We start from the raw sequence: 27,514 nt of genomic DNA, 5'->3' as shown, positions 1-27,514 counted from the left end.
ACATCAAAAACAGCATTTGTACACTTCTTGTTACAGGTCAAGGCCCAGGTATATAAAATGAGCACTGTTTGTTTGAGAAGATTTTCTTGACAACAGTTCAGATTTTTGTCATTTCTTTCAGTCCGTGCAGTTCTAGTACCTACATGGCTGCTAGCTCTATCCTGATTTTTATTTGGTAAGTCTTTATGACCATGTTGGATAGATAACAATCATGATATTGACCTCCAATCTTCTCCAATATCCAACAACTGGACAGAAGACTTCAATTGCATACAGTCAGTTGAGTTTGAAATTGCCTAGATGCTAGTGTCAAGTAGAACAAATACAATTTTTTGTTTGTTTTATGTTTCCATGGGTTCTTCCTGGCTCTCTGTGTCCTGACTCAAAACTGTGTCCTGACTTTCTGTGTCATCTGCCTCTTTCTCTTCCCCTTTCTCTACCTTATCTTCTCCATCCTTGCTGGCTTCTGATTGGTCATTTTCTTCTTTGCTCTGTGTTGATTGGTCAACATCCATTTTCTCTGGTTTGTCATCTTTGGCACCATCTTTGTCAGCTTTTCCTCCTTCATCTTTCTCACTCTCTGATTGGTCGCTTTTACTGACCAATGTGTCATTTGAAAGATTACTGTCCTCTGATTGGTCAGTTCCCTTATCACCCGATTGGTCAGCTACCTTTGCTTCAGCATTACCAGCTGGTTTCTCTGATTGGTCAGCTTCTTCTTTCTTGTCTGTACCATCATCTGTCTTGGTGTCTTGTGATTGGTCAGTTTCTGTACCTTCAGCTTCTTTTTCTTCGGTCTTCTCTCCTGCCTTTGCCTCTTCCTCTGCCTTCTTTTCTGCTTCAGCTGCTTCCTGTGCCTTTTTCTTTTCCTCTTCGATCTTCCTCTCTTCCTCCTGGGAGTAAAGTACAACAGCTCATTAGATATTTTCATAGGACAATCAAAGGAAATTTCAATAACATTAACAGGATAGGCCATGGCTTTCACTCTCTTTCACTTTATCTATTTTACCAGGAACTGACTCAGGTCAGACTAGACCTGCTTTACAGGCAATCCTGGGCACATAGAAACAACACAATGACAATACAGCACCCCCACCTAACTCCTTCTGCTTTTCCCCCTACCCGTTCACCTTTTCCCCCGTCATTCCTCTTAACCCCCGCTGTACTTCATCTGTGCCCCCGTCATTCCTCTTTACCCCCGGTGTAATTCTGCTTTTCCCCCGCCCTTTTCCCCCAATGGCCGCCGTCAACCCGAATGCACGTAGTCGACACGAAAATCGTTCGGAAAGTAACAATAACGGTTGCGCCACGGAACATGAAATAGCCTATGCTCTAGCACACATTCTGGGCCACCTTTCTGCCAAGTGGCGTTTCACAACTCCTTCCCAGTCTGAACTGAAAAAGCATGTCCCATCAGCGGCGGTCTAAGATCTTGCGGAAGTCACGTCTCGTAACCCGGAAGTGACAAGCCACACTGGCGGGAAGTTTGGTTCAGCTGACCGCGCACCGGGCTCAGCAGATCGCCATGGAAGGTGGGTGATGTATATTAAAGCAATTTGCAAGCGATAAGTGTAGCATGATGTGGGATGCTGCAATTGTATGTATAGGCACAGAGTCCATTTTGAATCATAGATGGAACGCGACTCTACTCTAGAATAAGATGTATGATCAGTTACTGCATATTTATATTTACCCCCCTCCCCACATACAAATTGGTGATACCTTGAATCGCCATTGTTGACTTAGTTATAGTGTAATGAAAGTTTTAGGCCTAGTTACTGCCGGTATTACAGCATTATTGAAGGCAACTTATAATAGGGTGATATAGAATCAAATCCAGTGTGATAATGTCCATAATGTTATTGTTTTTAAGAATAATAACAGCATTTAATAGATAAGAATAAATTTAACTTTTTTTTAAGAGAGATATTCTACGTATAATGTAAAAAGGGAAGATTTACATCCTATCCTAAAAGTGATGCTTTCTAGTATATATGCGAAGAGGTGACTACTATCATCAAATGGCCATTTGCATATATTGTACACCTGTACCTTACTGAATGTGATTGTGGTGAGTGCCATACTGACATGAATTTTAGCTCTGCTTATGATCGTACTCACCACCTGGTCCTTGGCTGGTCATGGCTCCAATGAGAAAATCTTCATTAATCCTGTCACCAACTCTTACCAACTCACATGATACTGGTGCACAATCATAACTATAGCCGGGCTTCTTACCTTTCAGTGCAACAAAACTTCCTATGCCACCTCTGCGGGAAAGGCTTTCCCACAAAGTACCAACACAAGAGGCACCAGTACCGTCACAACAACAACTGCATCTGTAACATATGTTCAAAGTCTGTTCATGGCAAGACCGCCCTGCAGCACCATATGGACTTTGCTCACCGAAACAAAACACTGAAGTGCCCTCATTGTGACAAGACCTACAAGTCCTATGGAGGGTACATTGCCCACAAGTCTACCCACGCACAGGAGGAACACGAATGCAAAGACTGTGGGAGAAAGTTTTCAAAGAAAACTGCACTGTATCGACACAGAGGTAAAGCCCATGTCACTCCAAAGCAAAAGTGCGACACATGCGGAAAGCTTTTTCATCACCCATCACATCTGGAACAGCACATGAAGACTCACATGGGAGATGAGGCAAGAACCCACAAGTGCCCCACCTGCCCAGCATCCTTCAAATGGCCCAAGGCCCTGGCAAAACACCAGACAACACATGAGGGGAAGAAGACTTGCACCATCTGCAATAAAGACTACAATGGTTCCAGACAGCTGAAACGCCACATGTCAACTGCACATAAAGAACAGTCTAGCATATAATATGTTAAAAAGAATGTTTATTGTCAGTGTAACATCACAGAATAATCACAGCACCCAAAATATCTCCTTTGATCAAGTAAGGCAAAAAAGGCAAACTAAATTCCAATACGATCATGTGGTAAGATTTTTGACATGTCCATACGGTGATACTGTCGAACACCAGTCTGGCCTTTGAGTGGTGCATTCAGCTTAGAGGAAACTGTTTTTGGTCTGGTGCTTCTTTCCTTCACTACAGTATCAAAGGGATGATTTTTAATCACTGCAGCATCCAATTGGGTAGGAGGTTTCCAGGGCTCTACAGGTGCTGTAGCTGGCTCTGTCCCTGCTGCGGGGATGACATCCACAGCCTGGCTTGGATACACTGGCTTACTTGCCGTCATCCTCAGGGGGAAACCACGGACCCTGGAATCACACAAATTAATACAATTAATACAATTTTACTATACAGTGTATTATACTATATTTATAGCTTCCAAAATTTCTGAAGAACAGATATCATATTTGTTTCCTTGTTAATTAAGATTTATCAGAAGGATAAGAATGTTATATTGAAGAGCTAAAACTGTTATGAATATATATTGATCCAATATTTTTATAATATATTACTATTTTGAAGCTTTGTACATTCAACTCTTTCCTTTCTGGTTAGAAAAAAAAACTAGACTACAAGAAGTTCCTGTTCTCCTGTTATCCTGAGTTAAGACAAAGTAGTGCTACAATGTTCTTATAATCAAGGACCATATTACAATACATTACAGTAATATTGCTCTTGTAAGTATATAACATTCAAACTAACTTACTGTTCGGGTTTCATTCTCATTCTCATTTCTTCAACCATGTGCGCCTGGATGTGGCCAAGCTTGTGGCACGATGGAATGTTCTTGCCCTCGTGCGTTCTTCTTGCCTGGTCGGCAAAGTATTGTTCCGCTACAAGGGTGCCGAGCGCTCTGACGTTGTAGGACCCAGATGGCAGCATTCCATACAGCTAGGGACAGTATGGCAGAATTACATTAGTTATTACATTTAGCAGACTGTTGGATAGTTCTTCCTACTTTAAAGATAACTGTTATAGTTTCTGAGACATTTCTTTATAGAAGAGGCATGTTCAATTCAGTTCAGCCTTTATGCTGTTGTATTGAATCATGAAGGTAATAAAGATTCAACCTTTGCTCTATTAGTGTTTCAATATGTACCTGAACTGTTAGGTCAATATGGGCCATGGCTGCTTCCCAGGTGGCATGGTACAGCCCTCTGATGTAACGCCCAGGTGGTGGGTAGGTGTCAAAACTCACACCACGAAGGAGCCATTCTCTCATCCTGCAGAGGAACAAGTATACTTTGTATTTTAGTGCTGGTTACAACAAACAACAATGGCTTAAACTAAGTAAGAAAAAGGAATGCAACATATGAAATGTATAATGAAGACTGGTCAAAATATGGATGCAACTTGGTCTATCATATCAAACATACCTAATTAGCAATACACATGATATTAGCTATCCACCTTCAAACAGATTGCTACAATTACACATCAACTGAAAAGAAGTGCTTTACTAAACAAGAAACTGTCACCCACGCCAGCCTGAGGTGCATTCGCTGCACAGCAGGGATCCCTGCCTCATCATTGGCTTGGTGCCATCCCTCCATCTGTATTGGAAAATAAGATGCAGTTGTTATACATCTGGCATAAAATTATCTTTTTAAAATGGTTTCACCCTCCTTATACAGAAATGGATCAAAGGCCAAAGTCTAGGCCTTTGTATCAACTGGCTGTTCAGTATTGAGAAACATGTACAGTTAATAGTAAAACAAAACTATATTTCACATTCCTTGTTGATTATTACATCCTTCATTACAGGCAGTATCAGCAAGTGCTAGTGCCTGACCAGTGTTCAGTAAGCAACATGTAATATACTCACCAAAGTTATGAATTCTGCAGTAGATTCATGACCCAGTTGCTTCAGCTCTTCTGCCACCGAGGAGGAGAAGAGGATGTCACACATCACCTTGGATTGCATGTCCAAGAACTCGGTTATCATCACGGGGGTGAGGGGAGTCTTCCCCTGTGATGCAACTGTCTTCAATGCCTCCAGACTAACTCCATCCACTTGACCTCTCAGAACACTCCCTCTGATGTTTGTCCGGATATGGTGAGGGTCCACGCAGAAAGCCTGGAGGAAGCCCCGAGCTGTGACAGGTGGAGAGTAGAAGCAATCCAAGGTTACTGTTTCCTCATTGTCAAGGCAAACTTTCAGTAGCGAGCAGGGTCTTGTCCTCTCCCACTCTTCCCTACAGTCTGGTCCAATAAGATTTGCAATTGAAGCAGATAGACCAATAATGTCACATTGCTTAACTGCTTTGATGCATATGTCCTTCAGGCTTTGTGGCTGTCTTAATCTGACCTTCCTGAAGTTAACGGTAACTCCAGAGGCAATGGCTACAATCTGTTGAATGACTTCTGCCTTCTTTACTGAGAGCTTTACTGTTCCATGAGCGCAACTTTTAATGGCCTTGAGGATTTCCTTGAGCTCAAGAAGAGTACATTTGCTGAGCTTCTCCTCATCAGAGACCACATCTCTTATGGCTGTAAGGTTAGTACCTTGCCATTTGTCTGGTTTTATCAGTTGCAACTTGGCCATCATTTCTCTGTATGTGTCATCAGAAATGGCTACTTGCATGTCACTACTGGCTGGATGTGTCTGTACGTGACTGGTACCTGGAACATCTGACATGTCAACACGTGTCTGCATGTGACTGGTACCTGGAACATCTGACATGTCCACATCTGTCTGCACGTGACTGGTACCTGGAACATCTGACATGTCCACATCTGTCTGCATGTGACTGGTACCTGGAACATCTGACATGTCAACACGTGTCTGCACGTGACTGGTACCTGGAACATCTGACATGTCCACATCCGTTTCATCTTGCCCTTCAAAGAATTGACCTATAGCATGACTCATATCTGGCTGATCATGTTGTGCCATTTCCCCACTTTGTAGGCTCTCCATCAGAGCTGGGTTGTCAGTGCAGAAATTTCTGAAAGTCTCTCTTACTTCCTCTGGCAGGTTAGTCAAAAACAGGTCATACCAGTGTTCTGTTGTTTCTTCTGAAACAGGTGCTGCAGCTGGCTTTGCCCGAAATGCCCAGCTTGCCGTAGTGGGACTTGGGTGCTTTGTCATGCGTTCTATGGAGAGGCCATCTTCATTTCTTGAGCACTTGACCTTTGCACAGCCAGAGGTTGGTGACCAAGCATCTTCTGTCATCAGGATGATAGCAGTTGCCAGGCTTTTCTTGTCTAACTTTCGAACCTCCTTCCACAGCTGTTTCTGAAAGCTAAGCTTTGTGTTTGGCTTTCCGTCAACAGTGCGTGCAACCATGTACTCAAATGCCCCATCAGCAGAGGTTAAGGGCACATATACATCATGCTCATGGCACTCCTGTAGAACAGACTCCACAACTTTGTTTGCTTGAGCTTCAGGAAATGATGCAGACTTGAAGAAATATGCCACAGGTGAGCCATACACAGAGTCTCTTGACCATGATCGATCAATGTCACATGCAATAAACTCCAAAACCTCTTTGGCCATTGGCTTTGACAATTCCTGGCATTCTATGACTGCTTCTAGAGCACATTCAGTTGCCGTTATTGCTTGCATGACACTGTCACTAGTAGTTTCTGCACTTCTAGCCTCATCTGGCACCGTTGACTGTGTGAAATATGGATCATCCTCATTTCTGATGTAGGAGCCTGCATCGACAGCATATGTTGACTTGAACTCAGCGACAATCTCCACCTCAGAAGCAGCTCTCTTTATCTTCTCCCGCATCTCTTTAAGCTCAGGTGACACCTTCTTTGGGGGCTGGCCTTCTGGACCATAAATCTGATTGATGTGCAAACAGACATCATTCCATAGATCTGGACTATTACACACCTTGAACATTACAGTGCTTTGTTCTGTGTGATAGAACAGATAGCATGTGCTGGATTCCAAAGCCTTGCAATGGGCAAAACACTGGATGAGGTTGTAGTGCCTTGCCACCTTTGGCAGGTCTGTAGTTGTGTGTTTGATCTCTATTGCAGCCGTAACAGGTGACTGCAGAGGGCTAGACAAGGTGTGTGCAGCACCGTCAGGAGAATCAACTATGAGTGTTCCATCCCCTATGTCAATCACCTTGCAACCTACTTCTCTGAGCTCCCAAGTTGGAAAGAATGCTGGGAAGAACTTTCCACAGATGGTTGCCACAACATTAGGTTCATGTTCCACACCCTTCTTCATGGCTTCTTTGATTTTATCGGAGGGCTCGGGGAGCGGTGTTCCTTCCATCCTGTTCTTGTACAGCTGCTTTGCTTCTTTCAGTGTGTTCAGCCCAATAGCTCGGTGCAGTTGGCTACCTGCATCAAAACATGACAAAAGCAACCTACAGTTAAACTGTGTTTATCCAGCATAGACAGCAAAGGCTATTTGTTTTCTAATGAGAAAGAACACATTTATGGGACATTTATATGGAAACCATGAATATTCAACAGTTCAGATTTTACAACATTTTTATAAGTGCTTAATAGAGGTAAATGATATCCAAAACACACCTGTTACAGGAACTGCTTCTCTCATCTCAAACCAGTTCTTTCCTCGCTGTTGCCAGAATATTGTGTCCTTTGTCTTCTCTACTTCCTGTGGATAGGCTTGGAGCTTTCTGAAGTTTGGCTGCCCTGGCATGTTCACAACAGGTAAGGTAGCCCAGAGGTGCCTGGCACCTGTAAGTATACAGTAATGAGGTCAAGCATTTTGAACAAACACAGATAATCCGATGCTACTTATAATGGAAGTAGACATTTCTACATATACTGACTTGTAAAGAAATGTCAGCATCACAAAGTGAGCATGAAGAGTGAGGATGTGGACATTACATTGTTATAAATCCATGATAAGTACTAAGTACTTCTTACCTGCTAATGTGGCACAAGCTCTCCCCAGGCTCTCACGGGCATCTTCATTCATCTTCATTACAGATTCTATCTGATGACACACTGCCTTCAGGTGACTAATCAGTCGGCTATACTTGGATTTTCTCCAATCCCCCTTGACTGTGCTTTGTGCCACACTTAATGCATAATCCTTCTTCTTCTTCATTTCTCTCAGCTCAGCCATTTGTTTGGATAGCAATGTGATGACCTGCCTCATGCACTGCAACATGTCATGATCAACTTCTTCAGTGTCCCATCTTTCCAACATGCTCCTTGCAGTTTTACACAAGTCTTGCTCCCTTTCTTCTCTTTCGTGTCTTTGCTTTGCTGTTGGCTGTCCAATCTCCATCCCTGCAAGGTCTACCTCCCCTGTGTTGTATTGTACAAGTCTTCCATCAAAAGCAAGAACATACGCCTTTCCTTCAGACTGTTCACCTATGCTTGAAATGAGTTCAGTGTGAATACCTGGTGACAGGAAGTTCGGCAAGTTCCCTTCAGACTGATGACTCAATAGCACTTGGACATTGGGTGTAGCTAGTATGATGCTGGTCTTTGATCCTAGCCAGTCACGGTCTTTCTCTTTTGTCAGGGCATTCCCTATTGTCTTCCATCCCGACAGCATGCGGATCACAGCAGCCCCGCATTTATTCATTACCAGCTTCCAGAAATCAAGGCTCATTGTTGAGTATCGCATACCTCTGATGTCTGGAGAGTTCAAGAATTTTAATGTTTCATACATGATTTGAAACGTCAATCGTGACGTATCCAGATTGCCAGACTGTATAGCATGTATCAATTCACTGATGATGTCTGGCTTGCCATGTTCCATCAGGATGCCCTGTGCAATTACCATCTTTGTTAGAAGGTCTTCATCTACAGGTAAAGAAAGAGAACATAGGCCGTGAACATTCCTATTGTCAGAAAATAGAAAAAAAAACTATTTCTTATTAATCTAGAACAGATGTGCCCTGTAAAAAATGATGTAATGTAAATGGTCAGGTTCCTTGCCTGGAAAAAAGAAGTGCACTGTTATAAGAATGTTAATAACTGTGGTCAATTGACCTTACTTACTGTTGCCAACACATGCACTATAACAGTAGTTAAAAACTGAACTTGAACTGAACTGAACTGCACAACAGGTGCACAACTGGAACAAAGTTAGGAATAAAAATAAGATACCAGCAGATATGGTGCTTTCTTCAACAAGGTCCCCTATACTGATGGAATGAGAAAAATGACACAACTGATTATTTCACAACTACAGTAATGACCACAATGCATGTGTAGCATATAACTTACAGGGAAAGAATGGACCTGTATGATAACCATTGAAAGACTGTGGTACAGTACTATACATACACAATTTCATTATACTTTACCATCATACTTTAGTTCTTTATAACAATGGCTAATAAGGACAAAATGTCACGATTGAAAGTAATTTTTCTGAGATTAGTAAGAATTAATAAGTATTGGTCAACAATTTGTTTGGTTTTGTAAACATTTTACTTTGTGTTTGAAATCATAACTCATCTTACCTCACGCTGATATCAATGTCCTCCCAATCATCATCATCATCATCATCTGGTGGTAGCACAAATGCTGGTGGAGGAATTCTGAGGAAAAGTGATTTTAAACAACGGTAAGTCTTAAGGTGTAAGGTGACATGCGATATAGAAAATGAAAAGTGCATTTTACTGCTTGTTGTCAACTTTGTTGATGGATATGCTGCCCCTACGGCCGGTGAGGCTATGGGACCGGTGAGGTGAGGTGTCAACTTTATCATCTATCTCTTTACAGTGGTTACAAACTTTACCTTTGTTGTTCTGTAGAAAAAAGTGACTTTCTCCTCTTGGAGTGTGGACTTGATTCTGATGGTGTCAGCTGTAACTTCTTCCTTGTGGAGGAAGTCCTGGGAGTATGTGGGATGCTCTTGTAGGGCGATGACACTGGAGTATGACGTACTTTCCTCCTTTTTGCAAATGGACTGTACGTGCGGCCCTGAGGAGACTGTAGGACGTCTCGCACTCGTTTCTTCTCATAGTATTTGGCTGTTTTTTTCCCAACCGCGAGCTTGCTTTTCTTTTTACGCATTCTACAGAAAAATCAAATCAAAGAGTCAGATACATAACTGGCCTAAATTAGATGGGACATGGGTAATACAGTAACTTTGGGATTCATCATCACCGTGGGTTACCCCCATACGATCCCATCAGACGTAAAGGGAGATGAGGTCTCAGACTAAACGTAAAGGTATACCAACAAGCAACTTGCAATTATCAATTCAGAAATGAACTTGCCATAAACATAATCATATACTCATTCATCATTTGCACATTTACATTAAGAAATAAGGAATAAAGAAATAGAATATTTCAGATTTCGATAATTCGCCCCTCCCCTATAAGGGGGCGGGGTCTTCGTGGATATTTTTCCTCGGTACAAAAACACTGACAGCATGTGTACAGCATACAAATATAATCTGGCAGCTCTATGAAACCCAAAGTACAAATTTCTAACATTATTTGATGAGTAGAAAGACACGAAAGGGTTACCTGAAGCCTGTTCTGCTACAACTGCGTCACTGCAACACCAGCAATCCAAAACAAAAGTCACTTCCGGGTCGGGTCAGTTCACTTTATGCAGGGGTGGAGCGCCACGGGTGACCCGCCGCTGATGGGACATGCTTTTTCAGTTCAGACTGGGAAGGAGTTGTGAAACGCCACATGGCAGAAAGGTGGCCCAGAATGTGTGCTAGAGCATAGGCTATTTCATGTTCCGTGGCGCAACCGTTATTGTTACTTTCCGAACGATTTTCGTGTCGACTACGTGCAATTCGGGTTGACGGCGGCCATTGGGGGAAAAGGAAAAGGGCGGGGGAAAAGCAGAATTACACCGGGGGTAAAGAGGAATGACGGGGGCACAGATGAAGTACAGCGGGGGTTAAGAGGAATGACGGGGGAAAAGGTGAACGGGTAGGGGGAAAAGCAGAAGGAGTTAGGTGGGGGTGATACAGGCTATGGAATGATATTTGGCACAATCAAAAATAGGACACGTACAGAAATATATAGTGAATAATGACAAAGAAAACATCATTCAAGTTTACCATATATTCTGTGACGTTTGTCTTCAAGCAACAATTTTCACGAGAAAAAAACATCTGTAGCAGAACCAGTGAAATGGGCAACTTTTTGGATTATTTCATTTTCTGACAGTTTGATAGCACTTTGGCGATACTACATGTACATGTGTACAGGACCACTACTTTCTGATGTATTTCAAGAAACATAAAAAGACCACGGCATCTTTAAGCAATCAAAAACTTTAGAGACAGACTCACTTTTCTCTTCTGCTCCTCCAGCTGCTGTTGTTTCAAGATCTTCTGTTTCTCGATGGATTCTTTCACGTCCTGCATGATCTTGTCATGGTCGATCTCAACCTTCTGGGCACAGATCTGGGGTGGGCAAGATAAAGAAAAGACAAATGTAAGGGGCTCAGCTGATTAGCAGTAATTAACATAATTAAACAGAGAGTGACCAAAAACTTTTGTTTTCTACAAAGTGTATTAGTAAGGTAGACCTAACTGTAAATCTAGACCTAGATTTTATGTGCGCTTGTGTGTGTATGTGTATGTGTAAATGAATGTGCTCAAGTATGTGTGCACGTTTATGTGTACAAGTAACCATTTGTGGTGGGAGACTTCAAAGTGCTCAGACCTGAATACACTTGTGTTAACCTTGAACAACTACAATACTGATTGATTAGCATATCTACTGTACTAACAAAATTGTCATAAATTTCTCCTTTGCATGAAAATCATTACACAAAAAAGGCCAAAAGTATCTCACCTTTTTCAGCTCATGGTTGAAGTTATCGCTGTCCTCCAGGAAGCGTTTCTTCTTGTTCTCAAACCGCTCCTCAATCTGAAGCAGCTCAGCCTCCAGTTTTTTCTAAAATAGATATAAAGAAATGAGAGTCAAACAGAAACAATTGTGGTAGCAAAAAAACACAATCTTCACACAACACAATACTTTCCTGGGTTTGGCACTAAAAATTCCACAAATTTTCTTACTTCACCCAGGTGTAAAAATGCTTATGATACCAACACCTAGACGCAAGGGATTGACAACCAACTACCCTTACAGGCTCAAAAAGACTATGGGACCTTTGCCTTTAATGGGTGAATACATTTCCATGGCAACTGCTACACAAACATAGAAACTTGGTCCTACTGCCTAAAAAAGGCCATTGTAACTATTACCTTAATGTTTACAAGGGTGATGACTTTACCTTGGAAACTACTCTAAAGGACTTGATGTAATCTGGCCCTTACCTCCCTCATGACCTCAATGAAAAGTGGCCTGCAGGCTGATTTGAGCTTCTCAGAGCGACTGTACCTCATGAATGATTTGAACTTCTCATTAATAAAGAAAGGTTCAAACAAACAAACGAACCTGATGGACCATGAGCGACTGGACCTGTCGTTTGAGGACGTTCATCCGAGCGCTGGTCACCACGGTGCGGACGTCTGGCACGGCAGCCTCGCTGAAGATCTCGTTCATGAGGCGATGATTGCGCTGGTAGCGGGCGGTGGCGATGTGCTTCACCGAGAAACCATCATCGTAATCTGGAACACAAAAGTTATGACAATCCAGGATGCCTATCTGACAAGATTCTGTGTTGGGGAGACGGGGGCATCAAGAATAAAAAAATGGACATCAAAAAGGGGGCTAACATATTTGAGATATCGCAGAAAGGTAAGGGTGAGGACAATTTCCTTGTTCAGGAAGTAGTTTATACAAATCATTCTGAGTCTGACAACATGCAAAAAGACTTTGGGGGGAAACTAAAGAATATGGGCAAATAGATGTGTACACAGTAAAGGGGTATAAAAGAATGGCTTTTCAGTTGCAACAAAAACAATGCTGCAGCCATTTCCCTCACTTGAGATGCACATACTAGTAATGGAGTTTTTCATCTTTTCTGTACAAAAAAAAATCATAAAGGCAAGGACTGGTTTTATAGAGAAGGAATGATTTGTTGTGTACATTTTGAAGAATTGCTTAAGACAAGAATTTGTGTAAAGATCCCTTGAAGGATTTCCCTTGTAGAAAAAAAGTATCCAGCAAGATAAGAGTGAATAAGAAAAGTATTTGTAGGAAATATCCGTAGATATAAAAAGAATGAGTACATCTCTACAGGTACTGGATCTCTACATTATATTACTGTATACAGGGCTTTCTTTACAAAGATAATCGGACACCTGATGGCCATGTTGGAGAATAGAAAGAGAAAACAATGTCAACTTGGATGCTTGTCAAGCTGTTTGAGAGTTTGGTGAAAAAAAAATGTTTCCAATTTTCCATAAAATCTTAATATGAAGAAAGAAAAAGTGAGAGAGTGTTTTTAACTCTCTCCTGCTATGAACTGATCAAGTATTTTGCAGTGTTTGCATGTCTACTGTGACAGAATTTTTTAAACCACAAACTTCAATGTCACAATGTCACAGTACCATGATTTTGCAAAAACTGTGAAACTATTACACCACTGCAAACGTTTGAGGATTTTTGAGGATTCACAGTACTCCAACATGGCATTCACACTTAAGGTGCCCATATAACCCAGTAAGAAACCCCTGTACACACACAAGTCTGAGACTACTGTACTCTGACGCAGGCATTACTCTATAGACTCTACTGACACTGACGAATGTGGTAAGGAAGCACGCCCTACCATCCTTGTCCTCTGCTGGCTGGATACTCAGGCTAACTGTACACACAACAAGACAGAACCCCTTCATATGTAAGTCTACATACAGGGGGAGGGGGGCAAGGGGTCTTCTCAAAACATTACCTTCAAACTGGCTGTGGGAATGGTCTCAGAAATTTGGGTACCAATCAAATTTGTGTCCAGGTTTTCTGGTTTCCAAGACCTTACCAGCCTATATTTCAGTCTTTCTTTCACACATTTCAAATGCAGTTGATGTATGTATCACCATAATCAGCCGTAACAGTCATATATACCAAATGATTGAAGAAATCAGGTGTATACAAGTATAGCATGCCTTTAAATCTGACCTAAAAGTAGATGTAAGATACCAATTAAAATTTTAAGAGTGGCATAAAGGACAAGCCCCTGTTTGTGTTTTATAGTGGAATGCAGTGTGCTTTGAGGAAGGCAAGATTTTTCTCTCTACCAAAAATAGAGAAGATTGACATTTCAACCATTTCAAAGTTGTGCAACCAAATCCTATTCCAGAAGACAGCATCATTGGCCAGGAGATGACTTTTTAATGTATTCCTTCTACAATATGTTGTCGACAAGTAAAAGTTGTCAGTTAGCTTTTTAGAGCAGAGAGAATTACTAGTAAGTATAGTTGAAACACATCCTTAAGCCTCAAGGAAACTTAAAAGGACAGAAGGCATAAATTCAAGTGCTGAGGTAATGTTTTGAGATAAGACCCCTGAAAATGGAAAGAATCCATTAAACCCACAAGAGCACATGTGTAAGAAATAATCACCGACTGAAAGAGGATTCAAAGTTGGCATTCAACACTTCAAGTAAGAGAATACAAGTTTATGTGCACATTGCTGAAATTGTTTCCACCAATGTTGAATGCTTTAACTTCACCATGAAAATAAGTGATACAGTGAAAATACATCTGAGAGCAGCAACTGACCATGAATATATTCATTGCATTGTTTTCATATTAAAGGCATCTATATGCTGCAAAAACTATAAAGTGGTGCACACAAGAAGATACACAATCTATTTGATGATAGTATCTAAAATGCCTCCACCCCTGAGTTCTTGCCAAAAAGTGTGAAATGTCCATTATGTAGTCAGTTGATGCTCACAGCTACGGAAAACAGAAGAGCAGGATGATAACCATCTCTGTTTCATAATATCAGAGGCTGGAAGAAAAGATGAGGTCAGTTTGGAAGAAACCTGTAGACTCTATCACCATTTACAAACTGATAGAAGCAAGGAGGTTCCTTTTTTCAACCTCCTTGATAGAAGCAAAGGCTCTGTCCCTGAGGAGTTGCAAAAAAAAAGGTGGGACCAGGAAAGATGGTATGGCGTGGAAAAGCTGACACAAAGACACAAAATGCATGACTTGAGTGTGGATATCAGTAACAATGACATGGGCAGATGAGAGTTTGGAAAATGGGTAAGCTGAAATGTCTTTTACATATCAAATGCTAAATACATGAAGTTTTGAGGCTGTAGTAAAATTGAAGGCATGCAAGAAACAGCATAGAGGAAACATGTAATACTGTGCAACAAAATGTGCAGTGCCTGAAATCTTCATATAGATATACATGCATTTGCAGGCAAAATAAAGGAAAGGCTGACAGCTAATGTTTAACACACTGACATTTAAGTTAGTCTTAATTGAAATTTTATACATAATCCTATTTATATGTACTCATGCAAGGATAGAGCATAGAGGGATAGAAAGGCTGGTATAGAAAGAACAAGATATATTAATGGGAGAAGGTTGTACATGCATGTGAAAGAAATGAAAGGCCATCAGCCATGTCTAACTAACATTAGACTATGGAGTCAATGTCAAAATTGGTACACAGCTACAACTTATATGTACTCATATAAGAATGGAGCATGGAGGAATAGAAAAGCTGGTATAGAGAGAAAAAGGTATCTACATTTAAGATTGGATGCACATGCAGGTTAAGGGTCAATGTCAGGTCACATGAAATGATAAAGGTCGGGGTTGATGGGTCAAAAATGAAAATTCATCTTGTATTTTAAAATGGGATCAAGGGTTATTCTTCTAGCAAAATTCTTGGCATTCGTGTATTTCTTTTCAAGAACATTGATATCACACAATACAATCCAAAATAGTGCAGTACATGAAAAACCTATCAAACAGTACAGGATCACCAACCAAAATATACCAAAGTACAAAAAAAACAGACATCAAATATTTTCCTTTCTGCATATACATATGCTCCAGAGCATTTTGACTGAATTCTTTATCGAACAACCCCAACATCAATAGAGTCATACCAATATAACTTGATGATTCTTGGATTAGAAAAAATAGTGCCAAACTGAAAGAACATAACGGCACCAATTTGTGTCTTTGGTAATTGGTTTGTGGAAATTTCAAACCGAAAATGGAGCTAAAAGGCAAGAAGAAAACAGCTCCCATACAAGACCATACTCGCAGTCTAGTCAATGTACCTTGAGATAGCTCAGCTAACTGGGCTGACGTTTCCAGTTTTGTGGGTATAGCCTCTAAACAGCGTTCAGGCTATTATTGAAGAATCACCTAAATATTTCTGGTTTGAAATATCCATGAACCAAGGACACAAATTGGTGTGGTGTGGGATAGCCTGAGAGCACACAACACCCCCTTACCATCCTCATCTTCTGCAGGCTGGATGGACTGTCGCGCCTCCTGCTTCTGTCGCTCTCGTTGTTGCTGCTGCTGCATCTGCTGCTGCAGACTCTCCGCTGTAAACAAACAAACAAGTAAGTGAATTTGTTCGGGGCTTACTTTGGCGTTGTTAATTAGCGCTAGAAATGTGATAAAATGACGCAGATAAGTTGGAAATAAGTTACAAATGTCAATCTGACTTGAGATTTTAATGTTCAGAACATTTGAAATTTTGGTGAATAATTTTACAATATGTCCCTTTAATGTTCAGTTTTCTTTTGTTAAAATGAATTGTTAGATTTGTCTTGCATTTTGATACCAACACACTACCAACTATTACCCCTCCATCAGCAAAATTATGTCCTGCAAACTTTAACTCAACTCAAGCATATGCGCATAATTAACACACTCCAGCGAAGCACAAAAGGAAATGATGATTCGATAGGGGCATCATCAAGTGAGGCCCCATCATTCTTTTCTTTGGATGTGTGCACCTTCTAGCAATTCAAAGGAAAACTGCACAAGGTAATCCCCGAACATTAGGTCGATTAATGAGGCAAAATTAACACACCTCTGTCCTTGGCAGCCACATAGGCCTGGTAGGCAGGTGAGTTGTGGTAAGCCTTCATGTTTTCATTGTACTCAATCTGGAAAACAAGGAAGGACCAAATCAGTTTTTCACATTTTTCCTGCTGCGTTTCCCTGATACAAAGGCTACTTCAGGGGAAGGATAAAAACTCCATCTATATTCTATGACAAAAGAAGTTCCTGTGAAAAAAAGTGCTTAACTCAAAAGAAACAAATAGCTTGTTTTTAAGGTTAAACAGTTTTTCCAATACCTCGGTAGTCATTATCATTTCCAAGAGGATAACTACAAAAAATTTTTTTCATCATAGTTATACAGTATTGGAGCTGCAAATTTCCTCCAAGAAGCCAATAGATATTCATCACAAACAAACATCAACAAACAATCACTCCTCACCTTCTCAGCTTCATAATCATCCAGGTATTCCTGTTTCTTCTCCTCAGTGAGGTCCCTCCACATCTGTCCGATGATCTTGCCTATCTCCCATAGCTTCAGGTCGGGGTGCTGGGCCTTCACCTGCTCCCAAACCTTCGACAAAGCACAGCACAAGGGGGTAATACATGCGCTTCAGTAGGAGTGTAGGAGGCTCTGGGTAGAGATTTGAACCCTTGCCTGTCTGCAGCACCCTGGGCTGTCTCTAGCTTAAAAATTGTTTCCGTCCCACTCATTGTTTGGAAACTCATGATGTTGATTTTCCTGGTTGAGTATGTCAGTTTAAGCTTGTGGAAGTAGTCTTGGTCACTGCATGGTGGCTCGGTGATCGCTGTCTACAGGAAAGTGGGCATTTACATTTGGCAGGTCACAAGTTTTAAGCCAGGCCGCGAAAAAAACTTTGAAAATGGTACATTGTAGACATACTGCTTTCTCTGGATATCTTTATATCTGGTTAGCATTCAACACTTCACACATCACTACCACTACTACCAGTGGACTAGCTCCTTACTGTGAAGCCCTTGGCAATAGAAACGAATTATCTAGTCTACACTACATACATTCTAGTCGTCAATACTACTTACAATCTAGTCTACAACAATACCTACAGTCTAGTCTACACTAAAGCTACTTCAGGCATGGCCAATACCATCAGGGGTTCACAGATCGTCCGTATCTCAATTCCGGTTTGCAAGCACCTTAAATGCAGCAAGCAGCAAGACATGCGTTTTATATGCAGATTCATTTATGTTCATTGATATCACTTTAAATCAATATGCAAGATGGCAAGCAAAATAGCTCATCATTCTGTATTACTTTGCAAGCAATACTACCTGTTAACAGTCTTTATAAACCTTGTCAGGATTTTAAATAGACTGACTTCTCAAGTATACTTCATTTAAGTGCAATTCATGTTGGCTATATCTATGATTTCAAGAACACTTGATTAGCCTTAAATCATTGTATCAGTTGATAGAGATGTAATAAATCACAGCTGAGATGAACAGAGTGAGAGATCTGTGAAGCGACTTGATGTCTTGGTTTGGCCCGTGTGAAGAGAATAAAAGAGAAGGATCAAAGCCTCCCTCCGAATCACCTTTTTACTCACCTTCCGACTGAACCTCATGTAAGGCATCAACGGTTTGTCGGGAGGTTTGGGGGGCTTGGGCATCTCCACTTGACCACCCTGGAGTTGGACAACATAAAATACGCACAACATGTTAGGTAAAGTACACTTATGGGGTCCTGGTTGAGACAAACTGACTCAACCTCATGTAAGGCATCAGCGGTTTGTTGAGGGGTTTGGGGGGCTTGGGCATCTCCACCTGAGCACCTGAGAATTGGACAACAAAATATGCACAACAGGTTAGAGATACAACACCTATGGGGTCCTGGTTGAGATAGACCAGCATTCAGGATACTGTCACCTCACACTTTTTGCTAGAGGTGGACACAACCTTCACAACAGGTTGGAAATAATACACCTAAGGGGTCCTGGTTGAGACAAATTATCACTCAAGATACTGTAAATCAAGGAGCTTTTATCAGGTGATCAAAGCTCCTTGTGTAAATTCATTCAGGTTTGTGGCACTTAAATTTTGTGGCAGAGTGAAAATGAAGATCTGAGTTACAACATCTTTTTATTATTTCGTATTATACTACATTTTGTATTGTAGTTCTAGGTTGAAACCACAGTAGTAACACAAGAAAGTCTGACTTATGTTTGTACTAGTAGGGTGATGAAAAGTGAAAAAGTGAAAACAAAAACAACACTCAATATGCAAAGACTTACAGTACCAAGAAAAATCACAACATCGTGATGAATTATAGATGTTACTTTAAGCACATAATTCTGGATGACTGTTTTTAGTTATCCTAAGTGATACTGACTGTTCTGACAAGTGTCCTTGATTTCAAGGTCATTTGGGTTTTCCAGTAAAAAAAACATCACGTGACCTTTGACATGAAGACACCATATAAATTTCATCATTTCATCATCTGTTTTTCTAACTATAGGTGCTTATGGGAAAATACTCTAAATGGCCACATAGCTAATAAACCAGCAGTGTGTTGATTGAAATTTTCTCTGTCTTCATTTTCAACTCACAAAATTAAAGCACATTGGTCGTTCATTCATAATGTTGAGAATATTCCTAAAAGATCTAACTATTCAGTATTACGTTGCTTTTTTAACATAAGGGTTGTGCATGATGAATGCTCGATAATTATTTATATTTGAGAGTAAGCCCATAATTACAAAATACAATGTAATAATTCAATTAGAGAAGCTCTAAAAATCAACACCTAACTTTACAGCCTGAAAAGCAATGGAAGAAAACAGCTTCAAGAACATGTTGAGTATATCCTGTGCGGGCAACAATAAAATATCACTGAGTCACCAGAAAACAAAGGACAGACAGGTCACACCTGTAGTAGGGACACCTGGTGTCTGCATCATGTGGTTGTTAGTATTCTGTACACGTTCTGAATTCTATGTCCGAAAATGTGTTTTTTTTTTTCATGTTTGAAAATTTTTTTTTTCTTCAAAGTATTGTGATCTATAGAAGTTATTGTTACCCAGTACAGTAGGGCAATCCTTACTAGATACATGTACATGTAGTTAGACGTACACATGGGTTAGATGTGAGACAGGTTGTTGTGTGCCCGTGAAGCTGTTGTGTTATGCCAAGCTATACCTGCTAATGTGCTATACAGTATAACGGAGAAAGATACAATATCATGGACCAAAGATACAGGAAAACCCAAGCCTACACACATTGTTCAAATTAAACACTTGCTCTCTAGTCTGTACCAACAGAATACACATCCTATAGACCTGGTACTTCATTGTTCCAACAATGTCTTGTTTGTCTACTCTACACCCTCCTGTCTCCATGCATAACATGCACTGTTGTCTGTTTCCTTTTTTGTTTGAAATGACTATTCCAGAAACCACTGATACTGATTTCAAGTGGTTCACATATGTTTAGGACATGGATAATTCATGTATACACAGATCATAGATCTAACTACGATTTTGTAAAATTACAATGTTATAGTACCAGTTTTATGATATGTGTATCTAAAGGGTACACAATTCCAAGTCTACATGTATACACATACGTCACATGTAATTATATTGCCCTCCCAACTGTAGCATTCTCTGGCCTACAGATACAATATACAATGTGCTTTCTTTGTTGTATTCTTCACCAGGTGTTAGTATAGACAAGTGTTGACAATAGCCACAGTTTCACAGCAGCATTTGGGACAAACAGTGTCATATATACCAACCTAATCCCATTACAAAATGTCTAACCGTTGACATAACTATGATTCATGATACAGTGGACAGATATGACAATGGCTCCATCTTGGCACATACAACAAAAGGTACATGCACAATGTCCCAAGTTGATTACAATAACTTCAATCCAATTTGAATTTCTGGGCCCAACTCACGGCCTAAATCCTCCCTGTTGTCTGTTTTTTTGCTACATTTATGAGTTTTCATGTTGGCTCAAATCTATTGTTGACGTTTGAATCTACGGGGAGAAAATTCAGCCTGCTTTGTCTGAGCAAAACGCGAAAGACCGTTCCACAATGGCCGAGCCAACAACAAGTCGGCAAAAACAACAACATTTGAATCTAGCAAATGGTCTGAATTTTTTTTTAAAGATACATGTATGATTTTTTATGTTGGCTCAATCCTATTGTTGACATTTGAATCTACATGGTGAGAAATCGATCTGCTTTGTCTGAGCAAAACCAGAAAGACTGTTCCACAATGGCCAAACCAACAAGTCGGCAAAAACAACAACACTTGAATCCATTGAATTGCCTGAATTTTTTGTACAATATACATCATGTATGATTTTCTATGATGGCTCAAACCTATTGTTAATGTCGGAATCTACAGGGAGAGAATTTGGCCTGCTTTGTCTGCGTGCAACCCAAAAGACAGTGCCACAATGGCCGAACCAACAACACGTCTGCAAAAACAACAACATTTGAATCCAGCAGATCGTCTGAATTTTACATGAATCCACCTGTCCTGAGCCTACCTGCATGCGGCGCTGTTCCAGGTAGGAATATCGCATCCAGACCTCGCGCGCCCACGCCGCGTTGCTATCCATGTTGGATCGCGAAGCGACTGGGTGATGTCTACCGCTTTGTTGCATGGCGCGCCTGGACTGGAGCGACTCTCAGGGCTTCCAGAACTTACTTCGCTTAATTAGAGCAATTATGGTCTGGCTGGGATAGCCACAGGCTACGTTTACCTGCCCTTTGTGCGTAAACAAGTCAAACAGGTATGCAGGACGCATATGCGTCATCTTTTCAAATAATATTCACCTTAAATTATCTTTTTCTATGACCAAAACATGCAGACGTCAAAATCTTCAACATTTGAAGCTTATTTTCTTGAATATTTACGACTTTGTCTATGTAGAAATGTTCGATTGACAAGATCCCTAGGTGTGACAAACAATTGATCAATTTAGTCTGGCCCACTCTGGATTAGCAACACGAAACTTGAAAGGGTCTTTCATCTGTTTCATCTTTTCCTCTGGTCTATTCAATCTTGTCTACGCCAACACAAAGAAATATTATTTAACATGAGGCCTCTAGTGTGGATATGTGACTCCAAATCTAACAAGAAGTTGGATATCTTCCCTTTGAATAGCACAAAGACAACACAAAACACAACAGAGAACACTCAAAACATCATGGCAGGTACAGACACCTTTGATACTAGTGATGTAAGAATGATGTGAAATATACAACACAGATATAAACCATGTTTATCTTTTTATATTTTCTGTGTTTCTGATAACAAGAAACAACCAACATTGTATCCTCCCAAGACCACCAATCTACTGTACTGTGTTGTTTATGCTAACAAAAGGAAGGAGACAGCTAAAAGATCGGTCAGGTACGTGTGCGTGACAAAAGTCTGGGCCTCGAGGCCGAAACAGCCAGCTTTTCAGTCCCAATATTTTATATTTTTCTGTGTTTCTGTTTACAAGAACTTGAAGAAACCAACCAAAACCCTCACAAGACCACCGATCCAATGTGTTTTTATGCTAACAATAGGAAAACAACAGCAGACAGATCGGTCAGGTATATGTGCGTGACAAAGGCCTGGGTGAGGCCGGAACTGCCAGCTTTTCAGCCCTGATATTATCCAGAGCCTACCAGACACAGGTGGGCCCGGCTAGGAATCTGTAATCTCTCTTATAGGCAATAACAAGTTAAATTTTTGTTCTTTTAAGGTTTCATAAAAATGATAATGCTTCACTGGAACATCCACACACAGAGTCTGAGGGAACATCTGTCCCTAACACAATAGTAATAGTACACAAAGCTTCAATGAGTGAATATTGCAAGATTGAAGTTTTTCTTCTCATTTATTTTCATGCTAACATTCTCATTTAAAATGGTGAGATGCAAGGAAATGCCTTGACACTGCCTTGTAAGTCCATAAATAGATCCCATTCTTAATGGAAGCCAAAGTACAAATGTTCAGGAACATGACATCATGAAGGGAGGCTAAGAATGTGTCACAACTTCAGGTGAGAAGAAGGGTTGTGGGGTGTTTGTTTATTCCATATCCCAAACATTTAGTTACTACTACATCCATAAATCATAGGGGTAAGAGACTAAGGTTGTTAGCATAAGTATTGAAATTCATGAATTTCTAGCTAAGTTTTGGAAAAATGCTAAAACATTCCTTTTTTTCAATGTGAAGTTTGCCAAGCTCAGTTTAAGAGGGATTTCTTTTCATCACAGATCAGTGTATGAATAACATACTGCATATATCATGAAATTTAAAGTACAACTGTATATCTAAATCCATTTACCAACAATGTAAAATAAAGTATTTACAGCTTCACATATATGTGTACTTAGATAGTAACTAAAATCACATTCACACTTTCTTTTTTCTTTATTAGTACTACCGGTATATCAAATGGTGTGATGAGAACATAGGGAACTGTACTAAAGACCTATTTATTCTATTCAGGTGCAAACTACCTTACGGTAAAAAAATTTACTAAAATAAATCTTACAATTTCATATCACATGTTTATGTGTATAGACATATGTATAAAATCTCAGGGGTAATTTTATTTTTCCATTAGCCTCTCCATTATTAGAAAAGGAACAATAACAAAACAAAAGGCAGCTTCAATTCTATACAGTGACTATGTACATATATTTACTACATGTAACAAAAATCTCAACAACAATTCTTTTAAGTTCAGACAAAAATAAAACCTTTCAAATATATATCAGGCACATTTACACTTCATTTGATGAGTTATTTTTGCAGAAACTTCAACAAGTATAAATCTAAAACTCACCTTTATAGTGGGCATGCCGGTAAAGCGAATGGGGTTGTAGCAGGTTTCCGTGTGCAGTCGTTGTGAACGGCATCTAAAACGCAGACATATATTAGGAAGCGTCAGTCGAAAATAATCCGCAATGATGCCATGAATATTTTATAATATAATTGTCTGCCATCTTCATGTATAATACATGAAGATGTCAGGCTGTTACTGTATGTGTGAAAATAAACAGCATCCTTTAGCTTACAATCTCATTGTTTTGGTAGATAGCAACAATATTAGACTATACGGTCATGAACTTGTTTATGCAATAAAAATTAAAAAATAAAAGAGAAATATTTGTATGATATCATATTTAGACCACATGATTGATACCATTGACAGAATGATTTCAATATGCTCTTTTTTCGTTCCCATCATTTTGCTCCCTATTACCATAATTTAAATTTGAAGGTTAAGTTAGAAAATGACAAAGCTGTTGATGATGGTACAAATAACAGCAGTAACAGCATTCAAAGTATCATGGCTTCAATCGAAGCAAACATTGACCCATGACACATAGATTCAAGCAGTAAGTCAGTGTGTAATTATTAGACTGCACACTGACTTACATTGCAGTGCTGTTGCTGCTGTTATCATTTTCTTCCTTCTCATTTACTTTCTTCTACTCATCTTTGAATCATATTCAAGCATTAAAAATAGCAACATCCTGTTGCCCCAGGGCTAGGAATCAAGGAATGTTCTTATTATCTCTGAATGAGAAGGGTTTCACCTCCGAGTTGCTAACAGTCTGCTTAAAGTACTAATAAAATGTAAAAGGCTAATTTTCAGGAGAGTGTTCTAGCTCAGACAAACAAAATGTGGAGCCAGACACAAGGTGCAGCGACTCACGTTGTTCTGCAAAGCTCCGGGACGCGGAGTGGATCTCTCTGTGGAGACAGAAGCAGACATTTTCAAGATAAGTCAACATTACTGGTCTGCAAATAAACCTAATGTCCTAAATGCATCTTCTGTAATCTATGATACCAGATAATATTGGACTATTTTCTTGTAAAATAAGTGATTAGTCCAACAAACTGTTTCTGATAATAGCATACACATATCATTATCATAGATTTTTCATCTAGGATATTCTTCAGTAAGGCATACAAATGTATATCATTTTTGTGTATCTCTCCATGTTGCCTTATGCAAGGAGGTTTCCTTGCCTTATGTGTGTCTTGGTTCCTCAATTTAATTTCATGGTTTGTTTCAACCTTATTAATGAGAAGCTAATATCTTTTTCATTGAGGTTATGTCTCAGGGACAAGGTAACTTGTAAGGCTGATGTTTTAACCACCGACATTAAGACAAGTTGCTTTCCGATGAGAGTAAACATCAACACAGATTGATTTGATTTGAACATATTGCGTAGATTGATCACAACAATGCCCCTAGTGGTTTCAAGGAAAACTGCAGTAGGGCTGATCAAGATGTCTTCCAACCTCCAAGTTTTCAGTTATCATCCCCAAGTCTTGTTACCATCGCCAAGGAGGTTACATGATCAGTGCTGTATGTCTACATGTCATGTGTTTGTGTATGGATCCTTGCAGTATTTGGTAGTTGGTTAGCCTACTAGGGGTTGGGAAAACAAAGGTTTAATTTGATCATTTGCTTCCTAGTGACTCTCTACACTCTACAGTACTGCAGCAGAACTTCAGGTTTTGATGTTTATTGTAAAATGTGTGATAAACAATGAAATAAATTGGCATAACTTAATGTATGGCTTTTATTCCTAGCTCTTGTACCAATGAATGAATGAAGAAATGAATGAATATCTCACTCACGTGACATAACTTGGCTGTAAACCTGCACCAGTAGAAGGGAAAGGTCTCTGTGCTGAAACCTGCGGAGAAGAACAGAAATCAGGGACCCTTTCAAGTTCAAAGCTGAGTTCTGTTAGCCTGGAATCCATCTATTCAGAATAGATGGATTCCAGGAGATAGAATTTCTATCTCCAGTTTGCCTCAATGATAGCCTGGATACTACTAGACTGTTTCCAGGGCCTATACAGCCCAACTCCTCGGCTCTAGAGCTAACATGAGCCCTCTGTCCCCATGATTGAAACATTTGTTTCTTACTCCCTGCATTATTTTGGAGAATGAATATTTCTTCAATGTACTTCAGAATGCCTTTTTGAACCGTATTACCATGCTGTGACAATGACTGTGATTTAGACCCAATTAGTACCCTTGACTACATTTCAAGTGAATGCATAAATCGCATTTCTCTGCTTCCAGACTAATACATGTGTATTCAATATTCTGCCATCAAAGCAATAAAAAATATCAATATATGGAACCAAATTATACAAATTATAGCCTCAGGCTATTTTTGCAGCTACCTCTACACATCATGGCACTATAAATTTAGATCTACACTTACAGTGATCATGACGGTATTCAGTAACTTGTTTTAAGACAGCTTAATGTGTTTTCTATGTCTCCTGGTTGGCAAAAATAAAAGCTCCTTTGGCTTTGTCCCATGCCGGCTAGCTTCTACTTTACTGCTGCTGCATGTCACCTATTATAATGTATAAGTCTCTTTCTCTTCTAAATTTGGTAGCCAATGTTATCAAGTCATGATCCAAACACATAGATATTGTCAAAAAGTTGATTATCTTGACGTATACGGTATAGTAACTAAAATCAAAAGATATTTTGATAGTATCACAAAAGGTGCTTGCATGCATGCCCCCCTCCCCACCGGCCCAAATCTTTTGTTCTGATCGTACCGTTAGCTACGGGGCTTTCCGCATACCTTTCCGCCAAAACACCAGAAAATCTACTCAAAAGTCTTCTACTGACATCAATAAGTCACCATTGCTGAATCTATCCTGACCTTAGTCAAAAATACGCACAAAAGTAGCCGAAAATCTCGACTTACCTTCCCACAAAATCACCAAGGAGCGGAATAGCGGCAGTAGCTATCCCACAAATCTCCGCGTGTGTTGCAGTTCTTAACATGTCCGCCAGTCGGCAGCCCTGCATGCTCCAAGCAGATCCTAGGGTAGCATCATCATCATATCTAGGGTAGCATAAGATACAAGTAGTACATGTGTACTAAAAGCTGGCAGAGGAGTCAAGCCGGCCTGGGAGTGCGTTTGGCTCCTATATGGCAAATGGACACCTCTTGGCTGACTACACTCCTTGGCCAGTTTGGTACTATCATATGCCATTGTAGGATAATCTGCTTGGAGATTACTTATTATGTATCACCATACATGTTATGTTATTTGATGTGAATAAAAGCTGTGAAACTATATCATTGGTGTTTGTATTGAATAATCCGTTCACTGAGAAACCAGTGCATTATATCAAAGAATGCATGAAGAAATGAACGCCTTCGCTTGATAAATGAAATGCACGGTATGCACCCCCACCTAACTCCTTCTGCTTTTCCCCCTACCCGTTCTCCTTTTCCCCCGGACTTCTCCTTAACCCCCGCTGTACTTCTGCTGTGTCCCCGTCCTTCTTCTTGGCCCCCGGTGTAATTCTGCTTGCCCCCCGCCCTTCTGCTTAACCCCCAATGGCCGCCGTCAACCCGAATTTCACGTAGTCGACACGAAAATCGTTCAGAAAGCAACAATCACGGTCGCGCCACGGAACATGAAATAGCCTATTCTCTAGGACACATTCTGGGCCACCTTTCTGCCGAGTGGCGTTTCACAACTCCTTCCCAGTCTGAACTGAAAAAGCTCGCCCTCTCGGTGAAGGGCGTATGTATCCGCCCGGTCAGCATTGGGTACTCACACGAAAGTCGTGCCTAACACCCTGCACGGCAACGATACACGGTCTCATATAGCCTATGGTATGGCAAACAGACCTGGGCACCTCTGTACCACGTGGAGTCGAAAAAATCGAGCGCAATCTCGAGAATACATGTGC

The 27,514-nt window shown here is 40.3% G+C and overlaps 3 protein-coding genes across 4 annotated transcripts; 1 reads left to right on the top strand and 2 right to left on the bottom strand.

Moving 5' to 3' along the window:
• Window positions 1-328: 328 nt before the first annotated feature.
• On the bottom strand, window positions 329-26,528 carry LOC118403181 (SWI/SNF-related matrix-associated actin-dependent regulator of chromatin subfamily E member 1-like; the record flags this gene model as incomplete). Its single annotated transcript, XM_035801737.1, is given in 13 exon segments — window positions 329-893; window positions 11,157-11,270; window positions 11,665-11,766; window positions 12,271-12,443; window positions 13,550-13,585; window positions 16,202-16,297; window positions 16,792-16,867; window positions 17,203-17,334; window positions 18,335-18,424; window positions 23,604-23,676; window positions 24,480-24,517; window positions 25,415-25,473; window positions 26,514-26,528. Coding segments are annotated over 10 exon segments (1,386 nt in total). The 3' UTR covers window positions 329-341.
• On the top strand, window positions 1,350-2,855 carry LOC118403182 (zinc finger protein 568-like). Its single transcript, XM_035801738.1, has 2 exons — window positions 1,350-1,532; window positions 2,246-2,855. Exons 1-2 carry the CDS (start codon window positions 1,526-1,528, stop codon window positions 2,842-2,844), a joined length of 606 nt encoding a protein of 201 aa, XP_035657631.1. The 5' UTR covers window positions 1,350-1,525; the 3' UTR covers window positions 2,845-2,855.
• LOC118403179 lies at window positions 2,905-10,588 on the bottom strand. Of its 2 annotated transcripts, XM_035801736.1 has the most exons (10): window positions 10,372-10,588; window positions 9,633-9,911; window positions 9,355-9,432; window positions 7,799-8,689; window positions 7,439-7,606; window positions 4,764-7,243; window positions 4,421-4,491; window positions 4,038-4,161; window positions 3,645-3,829; window positions 2,905-3,246 (listed from the first exon to the last, which is right to left on the bottom strand). In XM_035801736.1, exons 4-10 carry the CDS (start codon window positions 8,667-8,669, stop codon window positions 2,940-2,942), a joined length of 4,206 nt encoding a protein of 1,401 aa, XP_035657629.1. In that variant the 5' UTR covers window positions 8,670-8,689; window positions 9,355-9,432; window positions 9,633-9,911; window positions 10,372-10,588; the 3' UTR covers window positions 2,905-2,939. The 2 variants fall into 2 exon arrangements, with proteins under 2 accessions (XP_035657629.1, XP_035657628.1); XM_035801735.1 differs by having other exon boundaries at window positions 7,799-9,911.
• Window positions 26,529-27,514: the final 986 nt, after the last annotated feature.

The sequence above is a fragment of the Branchiostoma floridae genome, chromosome 16 (genome assembly GCF_000003815.2).
Source record: "Branchiostoma floridae strain S238N-H82 chromosome 16, Bfl_VNyyK, whole genome shotgun sequence".
NCBI classification, from domain to species: Eukaryota; Metazoa; Chordata; class Leptocardii; order Amphioxiformes; family Branchiostomatidae; genus Branchiostoma; species Branchiostoma floridae.
Note: the sequence above shows the minus strand (reverse complement) of the source record. Positions and strands in the feature narration are given on the sequence as shown.

What these genes read in the sequence shown, in the direction of transcription:
- LOC118403179 (XM_035801735.1), bottom strand. Translation starts at nt 8,669, where the DNA reads ATGGTAATTGCACAGGGCATCCTGATGGAACATGGCAAGCCAGACATC. An exon ending in AGAAGCAGTTCCTGTAACAG is followed by an intron (nt 7,244 to 7,438) that starts GTGTGTTTTGGA and finishes GTTTTGATGCAG; the next exon opens with GTAGCCAACTGCACCGAGCT. An exon ending in CGAATGCACCTCAGGCTGGC is followed by an intron (nt 4,162 to 4,420) that starts GTGGGTGACAGT and finishes GTTCCTCTGCAG; the next exon opens with GATGAGAGAATGGCTCCTTC.